Genomic DNA, 16259 nt, shown 5'->3' on the forward strand with positions numbered 1-16259 from the left:
TGACAAGATGAACTCACTTCAACTAGTATGGCCCTTGAAAAAACTTTAAATACATGGCTATTGCAAGAGAAAATCACAAAGATATATAACGTTAAATTTGGCACATGTAAGTAATTACTGCTGATAGCTACGACTGAGTTTACCTAGCATATTTTCCAGCCATCGGTGGCTTTTCCTTCTCTCAGTCCCTCCCCCTAGTACAGCTTGTGAATGATACCTGCTACTTTGGATGCTACAGCAAACTGTGTTAAGGCCTTTGCATACACTTAAAAAATCATGTCAAGGAAAGCTTGTACTGCTGAAATTTGCAATAGGCAGGATAAAAGGTGGAGAATACAGTACAATAGGTTCATATTTTAAAAATAGCAACCCTTCTCAGTAATGCCTGTTTCTCTTTATTAGATGGTTAGTACAATGGTATCTACCATTAACAGAACTTGAAAAAAGTTACATATCCTAAAAGTCCAGGGTCTCAAAGCAAGACAGAAAACACAGCAAGGGACTTTAAATAACAACAAAAGACTATTAACAGTGAAAAAATGTGCCACACAAGAGCTTTAAACCCTAAGCAGAAAACAGGGGAAAAGTGTTGAAATAATACAGTTAGAGTAAATGAACTTTTGTGCTTTCACAAAGTAGCTGAGGAATGCTGCACACTAGTGAGGCAAAAGGGATAGGCTTTGACAATTATCTTGAATGGACACTACAGATATCTTCCAAGAAGTCAGAAGGAAATGTGCCTTGATAAATGCAATGAACACTTACATTAGTGTGTTTTAAAGATGCAAGAAATGAGAAAAAAAAAACCAACTTTTGATGTTTGATTAGTACCATTTTGAATTTTTTTAGACATACAACAGGAGCAGCAAGAACATTTATGTAGAAACCCTTAAGTATTAAGTGTTCTGCATATATGTGTGTATATGACCTTGTATCCATTCTGACAAGTCTAAAATCCAGCTAGCTGAGATGGACAGGAGTAAGAAAGAAAATCTCACAGTTTATGGTTCACAGTCTGCCTGCAATGTGTCTATCAACCCAGAACCCTCCCCCTTTTTTCACAGCTGCCTCAATCGTTCTGCATTTTCTGTTGACCCCACTTTGTCCTCAGTTCTGCACTCAGAAACAAACTCAGTCACTGCGTACATTTTCTGCTTTTGAAGCAAAGGTAAGTTGGTGTAGAGTCCGTGGAAAAGTGAAACACTACTTGTTCTTGGTAGATCCTGCTGTCAGCAGCAAAGGGGAAAGCCAGTCCTTTTCTACCTTAAACCAAGAGGTATTAAGTTGCAATAGTAACTATCTGTATACCCCTATTTCCAAGGTAATGGGAAATACACTATTACACACTAATATACACCATTACTAAGGTAATGGGTCCCCTGTCTTCTAAGAATCAAAATTAAAATAATCATTACCACCTTTCCTGTCCTAGACTGCCCTAGCATTTACAATGATAAACACTGGTTCACCCTCCAATTTCTGCTACATAAAGTGAAAGAGAGAGGTGTGGGCTCTGGATGGCCAAGGAAACAGTCACTTCATATCTAGACAATGGTTTTAAAACAAAAGCTCCATAATTCATGGGGTGAGTAGCACAGACACTTATTTGCTGCACATGTACTTCCATTGTCTTGCAATAAAAAAAAAAATACAGCTAGCTATATTAAGATGCTGGCAATAATTTGAGCAGTTTGGATAATCTAAAGTAGGCAGAAGTCCTTGCCAAGTACATTTCAAACAAAATTAAACGGACACACTGAAAAAAAATGTTTTGCTTCAGAGTCTTTCCAACAACTCATCTCAGCCTTCACACAGTCAGAGAGACCTACAGTAGACAGGGACAGAAATAGCACTGCATCTGACCAGCTACTTCAGTGGGAAAAATAAGTCCATTATGAAAGTACCTTAAGTCACTGAAACAGTTTTTAGTATCCCTGCATAACCTCCTTTTCCTCTCCTTCCATTAGGTTATTTCAGAACTTAGTTTCAATTGATATTAGACATACCTTGACAGTAAAATTTATGTTCTATCCCCGTTAGGAAAATAGTTGCACTTTTAGCATAACCTTAACTGAAACTTACTTAATCAACTGCAGCATTTCTCAAATTGTGTTAAGGAAAATCAGTAGTCAGTCACTCCAAATTACTACACATAATTTAAAATAAATCCTACACACAGTCTCAAAAATGCAAACTGTCTGGTAGACATTAAGTTAAAGCAACTGGAATTAAAGCACACAATCAAAGCATCAAATCAGATTCATGTAAGCAGCTTTTTGCTATTCAGTTTATTAACATCTATCTTTAGCTATGACTTACTTTCACTGTCCTCTTTAATTCTCTTGATTGGAAATATGCCTGTGCCAGATTCTAAGCATTAGTTTATTCCCCTCAATAACCTGAAAATTTTCCCCCTACTGTTTTACTCTACCACTTACTATTTAGTCACAAATCTCTTGCATATTACATTCAGGTTGGGATTTTTAGCAGTAACTGAGACTTCTTTAGAAACAGTTCACTAAAGTTCAAACTCATTAACTGTTGCTAATTAAAATGATCTGGTTTGTTGTTACAAAAGAAAATCCTGTTACAGAAACTAATGAGCTGCAACCTTCAGCATCTGAGAGGATAAGTTTGCAAGCGTGAACACTTCATGCCAGTGCCAATCAGGTCTGATTGGGATTAACCTTTATTTACTACTACTCATAAATTTAAGTGGAATTAGAGGGAAGCAGTCAGCAAAGTATCAGTAAATCAACAGATGCAAACAGAAACAATGTTCAAAACACTTCCAACTTAACATTCACATACTGTTTAAATTTACCTAAGTAAACACAATTAGGTTTACGATTTTTAAAAAATTTGCCCATTCAGATATCTTGTCATTTTTTTTATACTAAGAAATGTTCCCCCTAGATAGGACCAGTGAGAAGCAAGAGATTACTTATTAAGATGAAAAAAGGTATTTTACCACTTCAGATAAACTGTTTATACTTAAACATACACATCTAGATAATTCCAGCACTTGTATATACATACAGGTGCTCCCTAAAGAACCAGAGTATTTTACATTGATTCAAAGTATGTAAAATAGGGAAACTGAAGTCAGTTTATTTAACTACTGACAACTTCCAAGTAGTTAGATTGTACTTTTTGTTGAAGCTGTATCTTAGAAGAAATAATGGCTGTCTAACTGCTATTAAAAACAGAGTCATATCCTATCAGGCTAAGTAAGAGTAAAAAGTGACTCCTACAGCTGAAGACATAATTTGGTCTTCTGGATCAGTCTATCACCATGGCATTAAATACCACCAGTCTGTTGTAGGAATGCCTTACCAAGAAAGTTTGGGGATTCTTTTTTTCTTTGCTTAAAATGAGAAAATAAAATATTGGCTTGATTTTTCTATATCAAAATAGAGTACAGTAGAAATCAACAGAATACTTATTTGTTATCAGGCAGAAGTAAATTCATCCCTCCCCTATTACAAGGAAGACACCAAAGAAACCTCAAATCCGTCTTTATTATGGCTTAAAAGTCTGTTATGGCTTAAAAGTCTTTTGGAAGACTTAAAACAAAACCAAACTGTGGTCCACTGAGATAATCAGCCTCTCCTTCAGGACCTTCTTTGAAAAAAGTTAGACATTATTTTCATTCTACTCTTATTAGTTCCTGAAGCCTTCATCACTACTTCACAGGATAAGAATGGGACTTGAATTGTTTTTCTCCTTTGTTTTTTGAGGAAACCAGGAGGGAATGGGATTAAGAACAAGTGTATTTGCCCAGTACACAGTATCTCCAGAATAGATGCTTGTTTCTATGGTAACTATGACAAAATGCAGGCAAATTCTAACAGAACTCAAAACATTTCTGTGGAAGTTATTGGGAAAGATTTAACTTCTTGATTACATGTTCAGAAATTTCCACTAGCTCTTAAATCTTCCTGAGATTTAAATCTCTGAAAGAACTATTTACCGCATGCAACAAAATGAGTACAACAGACAAGTTGTTTTAGAAATTATTTAATTTACAAATGCATACACTGCTTCTTAAAACAATTATGGTGCAAAATGATATCAACTCTCAGTTGGGTCCACTGATGTAAACTGTCTTTTTAGCTTCATTTACACTAAGAAGTCAATTTCTCCAGTAATGCTTCTATTCCTTTTACATTTTTATTCAGCTTCAACTTTGGGACAAGCTTTTTCAGTCCATTTTTGACGGTATTTGCCACTTTTTGATCGGCACTCCGAAGAAGGCTACAAGAAACAGTGAACAAAACAAGGATGTTGAAGGTCAGCATATGTAGGTCATAGGAAAAGAAGCTGTCCATGTAAGGAAACAATAACTACTTAGGAAAAATACAGTTCAGGGCAGATTCTATTACCTCCTATTAGAAAAAGATGTAGAACTTTCCAGAAAGCATAAAACACCAAGTGCAAACACAACCAACAGAGGACAGATCAGACTGGAAGAACTACAGATCCCTACTCAAAGCAGGTTCAAACATTAGGTCAGACCAAGCTGCTAAGAGCTTCACCCAATCCGGGCCTGAAACCTCCCAGTGCAGGAGACAGCCCAGCCTCCCAGGGCCCCAGACCCAAACTGCTGGACTGTCCTCATGGGGAAAAGGCTTCTCTTTATCTCCAGCCTGAGCTGCTCGTTTCAGCTTGCGCTGCTGCCTCTCACCCTCCAGCCATGCATGCACTGAAGAGTGCAGCTCTCCTCCATCCCCTCCTGTTGATGCCAGGGGATGATGCCGAGTACCCCCAAAACCATCCCTTCTCCCAAGTGAACCAGCCCCAGCCCCACAGCCTCTCCTCCCAGGCCAAGGGATCCAGCCCACAACTATGTTGGTCACCCTCCATTAAACTTGCTCCAGTTGTTGATACCGGTCTTGTAACAGAGGTCCTAAAAATGGAGACAATGAAGCACATCTAATACACATCAAGGACTTTCACTATTGTACTTCCATGCTTTGTTTAGTGGATGACTACAGAGCCTTACCACTTCTGCTCTGTTTCAGATACTACTTTTGGAGAACAAAAGAGCTTTCCCAGGTAACTTTTCTTCCTCAGAAACAGAAAACAAGAATCTTCTGCACTCTTCAGATTAACCTAGGCAGTGATTGTCCTTCCCACCTTCCTTCAGGTAATAGTGAAATGTTCTTGCATTGTATTACAAAATCAGTAGAGGTAATTGCACACCTAATTTGCTACTTCAAAATGAGGAGTGAACACTGCCTAAAAATTTAGTCTTCTATGGCCATTGTGAGCAATACAGAACAGAATTACAAGTTGCATGGGCATACAAACAAACTAAGATTGGAAACAAATTGTAACACCTATGTAATGGTACCCAGCAGGCTGCATGATAAAATAAGCCTTTATAATCCCTCTGGTTCTTTCAAATGTCTCCCAAATTTGCAGCTATCTAAAAGCTTGTTTCCTGCCTAATTTTAAAACAAGGATTAGACACGGCAAGCTGAACTGAGTAAAACACAAAAGTAATTAAGGTAGCTTAAGGTAGGATCTAAATTTTGTCTCCTTAGGACTCTGAATCCTGTGAAGGATGGCAATGCTATAGGCAGTAAAGCATAAGATGCCCAACTGACAAAACCGCTATTTTCATCTACTTTATTCCTAAGATTTATTTCTATGACTATGACTAGCAAATTCTGTTACACTTTTAGCTATGACAGTACTAATTCTTCAAGAGGCCTTCTTTAAAACTGAACTCAGCACAGGTGAGGGTGATACTTTTTCAGCTTTTCTGAGAGTCATGTACCACTGATAACAGCAAGAAAGTCAAGAATACTGACAAAGGATGTGCTGAACATATTCATACTTACACTGAGAGATTCACATGGTTCACCACCAGGAACAAAGAGTATACAAGGCAAAAAATCACTCTGAACTGCATTTTATATATTGCTAAAAATGAACTTCATCCATCAACAGCTATACATGTAAAACTGCTTTCAAATTCTTGGTATCCACAGATATTTCAAGACACCATATTTTTAATATAGAACAATTGTATGTCTGAGAATTCAGCCAAAACACCAACATAGGCTTTTTAAAAATTGTTATTCTGAAAGTATTCTAGGATCTGGTAAGCAGGCACCTATGTATTTTGTTGATATAAAATATAACTTTTACAGGTTATAGAAATTACATGGAAATCAGTAAGTCTTTTGGTGAAGATTGTTTTTATCCATTTTCTACCCTGATGTAACAAATCATTGACAAATTAAAAAATACTGAGAGGTCAGATGTAGAAACACAAACAGACTAACATCCATGACATTCAATTACTTACAGTATTTTTATTTACACTAAGCTAATTATAATGTCTGCAGAAAGCCTCTCATTACCTTACCTCTTCATGCTTGTATGAGGTCAGAACTAGGCCCTAGATTTTTTAATAAAAATCCAATTAAAAGCAAGTAGGGCAATGAAAGGACAGGGTTGAAAGTATAACAGGTAACTAAGCCATCAAGCACATGCTATGAACTGCTTGTAATTGGTGAATAAATTTAAAGGACTAGAAAGCTAAAAATCGTCAAATGGACTGACTGAGTAACTCTGAGTTTCATATCTGCACACAAGTGACAGATGGCTTCCAAAAGCCAGCAACAAAACAAAAATCTATTACAGCTTTAGGGAGAACTGGCAGCATCTGAAAATCACCTCCGTCTGAGGGATCTGAGCTTCTTTATAACAAAAGAACTATCTGATTTATTTTTTTTTAATAAGAAGGATTTTTAAAACTCAACAATTGTTTTATCAAAAAAAATATTGCAGTTATTGTCTATACCAGACTAAATTTATCATTGCTCTATGATTTATGTAACCTCTTCCTTTCAATGCATGCAGTTAAAACAAAGATGAGATTCATTACTATGTGTCAGCAAAGTAAACGGGTGTCACATGAAATGCAACAAAAGCAGCTGGTTATGTTAGTGTGTTCTCAGTTACCTACACAAAAGGGTGTCATGCCTAAAGAGTCATCAAGAGAAGGTCAAACTACAGAGAATTCAGATTTAATGAAAATTTTAAAAATTCCTAAAAACAAAATTCCAGCAAGCAAACACACACACACCTCCACCATATTTTTATCTGTCTTTCCTGTTATGTGGGTTTCAGTATTAGTGAAAAATGTTCATCTGCCAATCTGGAAGATAAGCTTCCCTGAACACTTGATGAAGTCCCACAATGTAGTGCCATGAGTAACAGCAGAGAAAGGGAAAGACTGACATTCCTCACAGACTATTCCATAAAATACACCTGTGCTGGTTTTTGCTAGTAGTAGTTTCCTGTTTTTTCTGTAAATCTTCAAAACCTATTAAGAGACTGTTGTCATGGCTAGAGCTGACGAGTTGTTACACATGGAAAAAATTCTACTAATTTACTTCGCAACTTTATTTGTACAATCAAAATAGCTTAGTACACAAACCAGCAACACCGCATGTCAAATGAAACTCCTCAGCCTTGAGTTAGGGGAAAGAAGTCAAAGCATTAGTACACTGTCAGTGAACAAGACTTTGTAATAAATCTCTACTGAACATCTGTGTGCAGGATCAGGTAACTTAGAGGTATCACATGCGTTTACTGAATTCTAAAGGCCTGTTATGAGAGGCAAAGAAAAAGTTTTATCATTTTAGCAGCTGAACAATCTTAAAAGCCAGATCCATATGACTATTATGATGTTGTGTAAACTGGTTTTGTATCTGGATTGCAACTACTCTTCTACTACCAATTCTTCTCATTAGTGATCTGAATGATAATGACTAAACAAAGTTAGAATTAAACTTGTATTAACTAATTGAAGTCCTATTAGTGAAAACAGCTTTTCATTCACCTTGCAAAAGAGCATGAATGTCAAAACAGTCTCACTCTAAAGTCATAGAAAGCAGAGATGGAAAGCAAAGAGCAAGTAACTTTAAGAGAGGGAGAAGTGGGGTGGAAAAAAGGTTTTAATTTTTCAAACATATTGTCTATATGAATTGTTTGTTGATTTTGGCTCAGCAGCAATGCAATGCTGACCCAGCGGTTACAGAACACAGACCACACACTTTGGGCTAAAGACAAAACTTTGGGTTCCTGTGACCTGACAGGGACAGATCGTTACAAAGTGAAAACAGTGATGATTAGCACGGCTGTTCACATTTGAGAAAACAAAATGTTAATCTTAGTCTGACTCCTGTGGGGTCTTTATCTCACTAGTTGCATGGTTCATTGCTTAGCAGTTGTGAGTCCAGTTAGCTCATCATAAGCCTCTGCATGGTCTATTTTTTTGCATTGTCTTTTCAAAACACTTTTCTGCTTCAGTATGAGACACACTTAGGCTCCATAATTAAGGTATCAACACAAAGCAGTAAGTTACAAAAAAACCCAAAATCTGGATTCTTCTATGCTATTGCCAGTTACAGGTATTTCAGAGTTTCATTTTAATGTAGATTCAATTCATTTTAATGTAGATATTTGTGGACTGCTCTTTTGAGAATATTGTTCTTGTAAAGCAAGATATGGTAGGCACAATTTTTAAAATGAATTTGATTTTTAATCTTAAGATTTTCCAAGATTGAGCTACTTTCTAGTACTTCAAAAGCTCGAGCTCAAGGAACAATCTATGGAAACTGGTTAGAATTTTTCCAGCACTCTGTGCCCTTGCAGACTTATCAGTGGCATGAAAGTCCACACACATTGTGTAAAAGGGTCATTTTGCTGGTAGAAATTTCAACTGATGTTCTCTTAGCTGTTGAAGAAATGAACACTGTAAACTCATCAGAAATAGTCACATGCCTTACATACCAACAAAGAATAATTGCACCTCGATTTACTTCTGCCCATGTCTTCATGTTCTCAATACCAACACGTTCCACCAATGTTCTTCCAAAGCAAACTGTAAAATGTTGGAAAGGGGTGGGGAAAAGAAAAAAATTAGTATCTTTATACAAAGAAGCCTGTTAAAAGTTCTCTGCAGCTGTACTTTAATCAAATAGTTTTTAGCCATCAAGTAGTCAAAAAGTTTTGCTCTCTCAATATGATTGATTATTCAATGCAATGAATACCTTTATAGAAGTTTGACTACTTCCATTGCCTGAAATTATTTAGACAGTATCAGCACTGTGTAACAGTTTACTAGTATTAAGTAGGCAAACTTGCCGTTTCTTTTTTAAAAAGGGTGTCAAAGGCTATTCATGTCTTAAAGAAGGCATCTACTCCAAAGACAGAACTTGGTAAGACTGACACCAACACAAGAGACAATTATATGCAATATACTAATACATACAGATCTCTGCTGAAAAATGTTAGTTTTTAAGCATCTGACTCTACAACTGAAGAAACAGAATTTGCACAGATTAATTTACTTAAAACTTTAGAGCTAATCCTTTATTGATGCATGAAAACCACTAGGAACCTTGCCTCTTTCAGCTGTACTGATGCTATAGGGCTCTCTTTCCTCAGTAGCTTTAAAAGCCCAAGTTGACTTGCAGATCCATTATTCTAATGACATACACAAAAGGAAGAACCTAGGCTGACCTTAAGTTCCCAGCTGAATGTGAAGAACTGAACTTCAGAAAAACTGCTCTTACAACTTGTATGCTGAGCAAACTTATCAGTAAGCAACCTAAAAAATCCCACCGAAAGCCTACAAACTCCAACCTCCAAACAAACACTGAAGCTATTTTTCACTCTCTTCAGATCAGAATTCCAGGTGAAGAACACCTTTTATTCAACATGTTCCCTACAAGATATCAATTTGGTTGGGTTTTTAATGCCAATTCCATAAATTCAGAGCAACAATTCTGAATGGCGCACTTTTCGGAGGAAAACAAAAAAAATCAAAAGGAACAACTTGTGTTTAAAATGGAAATTGCACAATGTTAGCAGAAATAAATCCAAGTAACTATCATCATCTCAGTTAGGCTAGTGTCTGAAAGACACTCTTATAAAAGTTTCCCATTGAACATTTTTAATCATCTACTTGAGTAGTGGCAAAACAGCCTCCTTTCAGAAACTTTTAATAAAGCCCAACTAACTCTTATTTTAAAAGTAAACAGTGGACACCAGAATGTAGTAAGAAGAAGAAAAGAAAGGAAAAGAAAAAAAAAAGTTTAACAAGGTCTGATAATTCTACAAAGAAAAAAGCCCCCTACACATAGAAAAGTTCCCTCCAGATTGTACTATGCTAGGCCTATCTCCTTTCATATTTTTTTTTTTAATGAGAAAAAGGTAGTATCTATTAGGATATAGTGATTTACACAACAATATTTTACAGTTATGCAATTAAAGTAAGTTTAAAATCTAAATTAACATGAGAGCATCTGTGTCCAATCTCTGCCTTCTGGGATATAAAGTAGCAAAGATATTTTTGTGCATGAATTATTGTAATAATGGTTATAAAGTACTAACCCAGCAGCACTACTGAAGACAGTAAAGATTACAGTTTGGCTCACAAGCATCAATGAAACAAGTCTTCCTGTTAGAAAGACTTTAACTTTTCTATTATTATCCTTTAAACTGCTAATTGTGTAATTTAGCAAAGCTATCAAGACATTTTAAGCACAGAAATGAACACTGTCCCCAAATCACAGTAAATCACCTGAGAAAAAACCCAAACCTGTACTTGCTTTGCAGAAAAAGCAAACACATCCTTCACATTCTGTTCATACAACGGGTCACAACAGCAAAAAGATAGAAGCAATAATCTTAGAGGGAATGTTAAATTTTCCATATATTACTATATTTAAAGAAATAAATGCAGCAATCATTTTAGGTCAGATAACTGATTACTCTGAAGTCATAATTTGATCAAACAAAGCCAAATATCCAACATACCTTCTTTTCCACTCTCTCTCATTTTTTCATCTTGCTCTATTAACCATTTCAGAACTAGATGGCCTGCTGGATGCTCTACAATGTGAAGCTTTAATGGGAAGAAAAAAAACCAAACCAAACCAAATTATTTAATGACGTTTCAAAAGGCAGTTACGTGTCTGTCCATAAATATTCCCTCCTTTATCCACTCTGCCCTCAGACACCACATCACACAGATCCATTTAGTCATCATCTATGCAAATATCAACAAGTTTGATGCAAGTATCTGAATACTTAAATTGAACAGTTTATTTCTTACCACCTTCCCTGCAATTTCTGACTTTCAGTAATATAAAAAGTACCAACCAGTGTTTCATCCATCCCTCCAACAAATTCATGCTTATGAGCAGAATCTCTTGGTCTAGCTGCCTCTATAAGAACTTCCAGACTTTCCACATTTTCAGACTTGAAAATTCACTACAGTATGGTTCACAGAAAATGGCCAAAAAAATGAGTAGTTAATGTAAAATTCTGTAAAATGCTTTTCTTCAAGAAGGGGAAAGAAGGCAAATTCAGCACAACTATGGAGATCTGGAGGGCATCCATCTTAAATACAGTTTCTATGGATACATGTGACTGAGTTTAACTCAACAAAATAAGGGAGGGGCACACGCTGAAGAGAATGTCATACTGTAAAGACAAGCAGTTATTATCTAAGATCTTTACTTGCATGGAGATATGCATACCTGAAAGTTAAGAGACCCTATCATTCTCAGTGTAAACAGTCAAAGGAACTATAAAAATTTACTAACTGCTTGATTGCATAGTGCTAACATTAAAAGAGGGACTGTCTAACATGATTGTCACCTATCTTCCCACAAAGTGTTTAAAGCAGTTCTGAAGATTAAAGATCATGAAGTATTTTGCTCTACAACTCAGATGAAATGCTGGCTCAAACCTTCATCACTCCAGCTGCAATAGTAATAAAATACTAAAGGAAAGTGTCAGAGACCAGAGATCATGTCTAATGTCCAAGTGCTACTAGGGAAGTACAATGATGTCTTACATAAAAGTGGGGAGACTTCCTTTTAGTAATACAAAATAAGCAAAAACGCTCTGCAAGATCTCAGCACTTTGTCCTCTGTTACATTACCTGCCCATCACGGCCACCTGGAACCAGCTCTTCTGCCGCTAAGTTGGCAATTGCATCTAGTGCAGGCTGGATGTCACCAAGAGCTGTTCTTAAGATGTCAGCAACCAAGACAAAAGTAGCTTTGTCTATCACTACTTCTTGGGTATGTTCTTGCAAATATTCTAGCAAAGGTGAGGAAATGGCTTCCAGAAGTTCACGGCGTCGCACTTCAGTATTCTTCTTACTGATGAAAGAGACAACACATTACTGTAGAAGACTTAAACTGTATGCACATCATGCAACAAAAATTTCAGAACATGTATGCTATTTGAGACAGCTATAAATTATTGGAAGGTCAAAAATAAAGCATTATTCTTTCCTCTGTTTCACATACAATTAAGCACATGCTGCACACACATTTTAAGAACATAGCGAGGAAGTTTATAGTGTTCAAATCTTACTGCCAGTAAACCTCACAGTTTTTTGTTAACAATAATGTAACCTGTTTATTTTCTATTCATTTTATTATCTCAAGTACTGACATGTATTTTAAACAACTCACTAATCATCTAAAATTGCTCCTTCTTCAAAAGCTGATAAGCAATGTCAATACCAAAGACTGAATTCAAATTATCAATTTCCATTTTTATTGTTAGATTTTGAGATATAATTTTATGCAATTCAAAACACTATTAATGCATATTAAAATTTTTCTGCTACATAAAATGTGAGACGAGTTTAAACAAAGAACATATCACAATTTTTGCCCTTTACAATGCTGGTTAACTGCTGATCACCAATACACTGCTGCTCATCAATCATCATTTAACTTTAAACAAAAAATGCAAAAATAAGGACTACAGATTAACATATTGAATAATAATTATGTATTATTTATATACATTGTGATGGTTTGACTCTGGCTAAATGCCAGGTATCCACCAAGTCGCTCTATCACTTCTCCCACCTCCTTTCCCCTTGTTTTCTCAACAGGTCAAAGAAGATAAACTAACCCTTGTGGGTGAAACAAAAGCAGTTTTAATATAAGCAAAGCAAAGCAAAGGTCCGCGCACGGAAGCAAAAGCAGAGTTATTCTCTACTTCCCATGGACAGGCGATGTCGGGCCTTCTCAGGAAGCAGGGCTCCAATACGCGTAGTGGTTGCCTCGGAGGACCAAGGGTGACCCCACCCCCTTCTTCCTTTCTCCCAGATTTATACTGAGCAAACGTCATATGGTATGGAATATCCCTTTGGTCGGTTTGGGTCAGCTGTCCTGGCTCTGTCCCCTCCCAAGATCTTGCCCACCCCGTCCCACTGGAGGAAATGTCAGAAAGAGGCTTGGTGCTGTGTAAGCACTGCTCAGCAGTAGCCACAACACCAGGGTGCTATCAACACCCTGCCAGCTCCAACATAAAACACAGCACCGTGAGGGCTGCTATAGGGGAAAACCAATTCCAGTTCAGCCAGACCCAGTACATATATTTACACTACTTAGATATATTATGACAGAAAGTTGAAATTTAATCGATTATGACAGAAAGTTGTATGAACTCTTCTGGACTCTAGGGAAAATAATCTTCATATCTGAGTTACCTATAGGCATTTCCATCTCCCTGTTGCAGAAGTGTGATGATTTCCGGAACAAAATGTGCAGGGTCTCTAGGACTCAGCAAGTACAACAAGACCTTCTTTCCATATTTGTTGTTTATTATATCTGGTAAAGAAGCATTTATTTCCTGTAAAAGTAAAGAAACAGCAACAAAACATTCACAAAATAATTGTTTTGAGGCATTAGTAATTACTGATTACTTTTCAAATGCAAAACTCAGGAAAGGAAAACTGCATACAGCAATGACAGTCCATGTGAAGGAAAAGTCCATCATAAACTGATTACAGAACATTCACTAAGAAAAATTAAATTTCAGTAATAGAAAACCTAAAACCACATTCTGTCTTTTCAGCATGTGCATTCAGATTCAGATGAAATTCATTTATCAATTAAATGGATGACAAAGGTGCTGAAATATTTCAAAACTTAAAACAGGTAAAGAAAATAGTTTAGGAGAGACAAACACAAAAATCATTTGCACTTCAAAATCAACCTCTAATATAGCCATTTTGTATACAAGATAATAAACTTTTGGAGGTATTAAAGAAAAATGTGTTTATTTCCCCCACCAATTCCAATGAATTACAGAATTTGGTCACTTTCAGTGACAGAACTGTGAGAAACGACTAGGAGAAACTCAAAACAACAGAGGCATGCTGTCTCTCGTTGGTAATGTCTCCCTAGCACTGTCTGCTTGGAATCCTCATGAAAGAGATGAATTTCCTGCTAAAATCTGCCTGGATCTTGACACATGCCAAGCTTACAATGTACAGTTCCAATTGCATATGAAGGTTTAAAACAGCACACATATTCTTTGGTCCTAAATTAAGACTCCATGGAGCTGAGACATGATGAGAAGGGGAGATTTTTCTCAAAGGATTTAGAGTTTAAAACAAATTCCAAGCCATTCTGCCAAAAGTGATGTTTTATACTACTACTACAAAAAAAAAAAAAAAGACTTGCTTTATAATTTTCCTGACATTCCTCAAGCTAAATTTTAGTATGGACAGAATGATAATTGGTATAAGGTGTTTTAGAAGTCTAACTACTCTTTAAGATCATTTTAAGGGTTGGATTCTTCTATTAGAATATGCTTCAATGCTTGATTTCTAGATGCTTCCACATCATCCTCTGTTACTAGTTTTCATTTACCCTCTGAAGAGCTGGTTTAGATCTTATTTGATTTTTTTCCCTTTTCTCTGACATCTTTTTCCCTTTCTGACTTCATATAAACTCAGATGGGCCAATTCTGTATGTGTAAAGGCCAGTCCTTGTTATTTTCCTTTACACTTCCATCCAGACTGATGTGATAGGATGACTAAACAGTAAACACTCCATTATCTTTGATCTCAGGTGTTGGAAAAACATGATGATTCATGAGTTAGACGACACATTGGAAGCTCAGCTAAAGCCAAACACAGTATTTGAACTAAGAAATCCTCCAGAAAGCACAGTGCTTGTAACATACTACAGGAATGCCTCAATGATCTCATGTCAAGTCAGCTCTGATCTGTCAGGGCTTATTTGCTTGGAACTTGCCCAGAAGTTGTTACATTGCAGACTGGACTGTGGAAACAAAATCCAGTTGTGATTACAGCTAATATACCTGAGAAACAAAAGCCATCTCCAAGCTGGGATGCTTTCATCTCTCTACACCCATCAGAGAGGCACAGACTTAGGGCCAAACTCCATGCTATGGTACAGAAAGCCAATTCCCTCCTGTACAAAGTTGCTCAATCAAAGAACTGCTTATATTTTTTAAAGCAACCCTCATCAGAACCACTTTCCCCTCATATTCCTTCTCCACATGCAGAGTATTTGCCTCATCTTTACCTCCCTGCCACTGCCTCTCTACCTGTCAGTCTTTAGAGCTGAGCTCTGCTATAAGCACATTACAACCTGCACGTTTAATAATCCTGCCTGCATGAAATCTAGTTGTGCACTATGAGTTTTCTTTTGTCAGTGTGAAAACATAACTTCATGGTAACTTATGGATTAAAACATCTTAAAAGTGGTAAAATCTGCATGTAAACATAATCTTAAGTATAAATACTTCATGAAACCCTATTAAGTCATTTCTGGAAGAAAGGTGGGGAAACGAAGATTCCAAGAGGAAGCAGATGCAGATTGGATCATACTATCCTTACTGTTCATTCTGCAATTCTGTGTAGGTGAAGCAGAACACTTAGAGTGCTCTCATGTTTCAGATATGTCTGTATCCATTTTGGAAGCAAGATAAAAATATTATATGGATTTTATCCAGAATGTTAGTTGTCACTTAACTATCAACGTGTTAATTAAAATGTCAAATTTTGATAATTAATGTGAATTAATTATTTCAGCATCCAGCCAAAAGTACGCAAGTACTTTTTCTTTTTTGAAGTCATGGCATACTATATTCAGGCCTGTTGCTATGTTCCTGAAAGTTTACTACAGTTTCTCTTGAAGTATGACTTTCCAAAATACTACTTCTGCTAAAGAAAAGAGCTAAATGTGCTGAACAACCTTTTTTTACAAGTTTTCACAATAAGGACATTCTAGGCACAGACATTCTTGACATTTTGGGCTTGCCTGTAAAATAGATAAGGTAACATACTCATTCTAAAGTTTTCCACCAATTTAATCTCCTGAAATACTGTACTAACTTTAAAGAGATTCTAGTCATCCATTAGCCAGAATGAACATGTAATTTTC

The 16259-nt window shown here is 36.4% G+C and overlaps 1 protein-coding gene and 1 long non-coding RNA gene across 3 annotated transcripts in view; one reads left to right on the forward strand and one right to left on the reverse strand.

The window, feature by feature from the left end:
* Window positions 1–360: 360 nt before the first annotated feature.
* PUM3 (pumilio RNA binding family member 3) overlaps window positions 361–16259 on the reverse strand; it is a 30558-nt gene continuing 14659 nt past the window's right edge. The window contains exons 13-17 of one of the 2 annotated variants that reach the window (XM_026866784.1): window positions 13550–13692; window positions 11978–12200; window positions 10846–10933; window positions 8815–8905; window positions 361–4257 (exon numbers count right to left, since the gene is read on the reverse strand). In XM_026866784.1, coding sequence (XP_026722585.1) covers window positions 4128–4257; window positions 8815–8905; window positions 10846–10933; window positions 11978–12200; window positions 13550–13692 — 675 coding nt within the window. In that variant the 3' untranslated portion in view covers window positions 361–4127. Of the gene's footprint in view, window positions 4258–6750; window positions 8906–10845; window positions 10934–11977; window positions 12201–13549; window positions 13693–16259 lie in introns of those variants that run through there. The other variant, XM_026866783.1, reaches the window with a different exon arrangement.
* Window positions 4257–8414, forward strand: LOC113490372. The gene is made up of 2 exons (XR_003400215.1): window positions 4257–5149; window positions 5550–8414. It is a non-coding gene; the product is annotated as an uncharacterized LOC113490372 (long non-coding RNA).

This window comes from Athene cunicularia (genome assembly GCF_003259725.1).
Source record: "Athene cunicularia isolate RWA chromosome Z unlocalized genomic scaffold, athCun1 chrZ_part4, whole genome shotgun sequence".
Classification (NCBI taxonomy): Eukaryota; Metazoa; Chordata; class Aves; order Strigiformes; family Strigidae; genus Athene; species Athene cunicularia.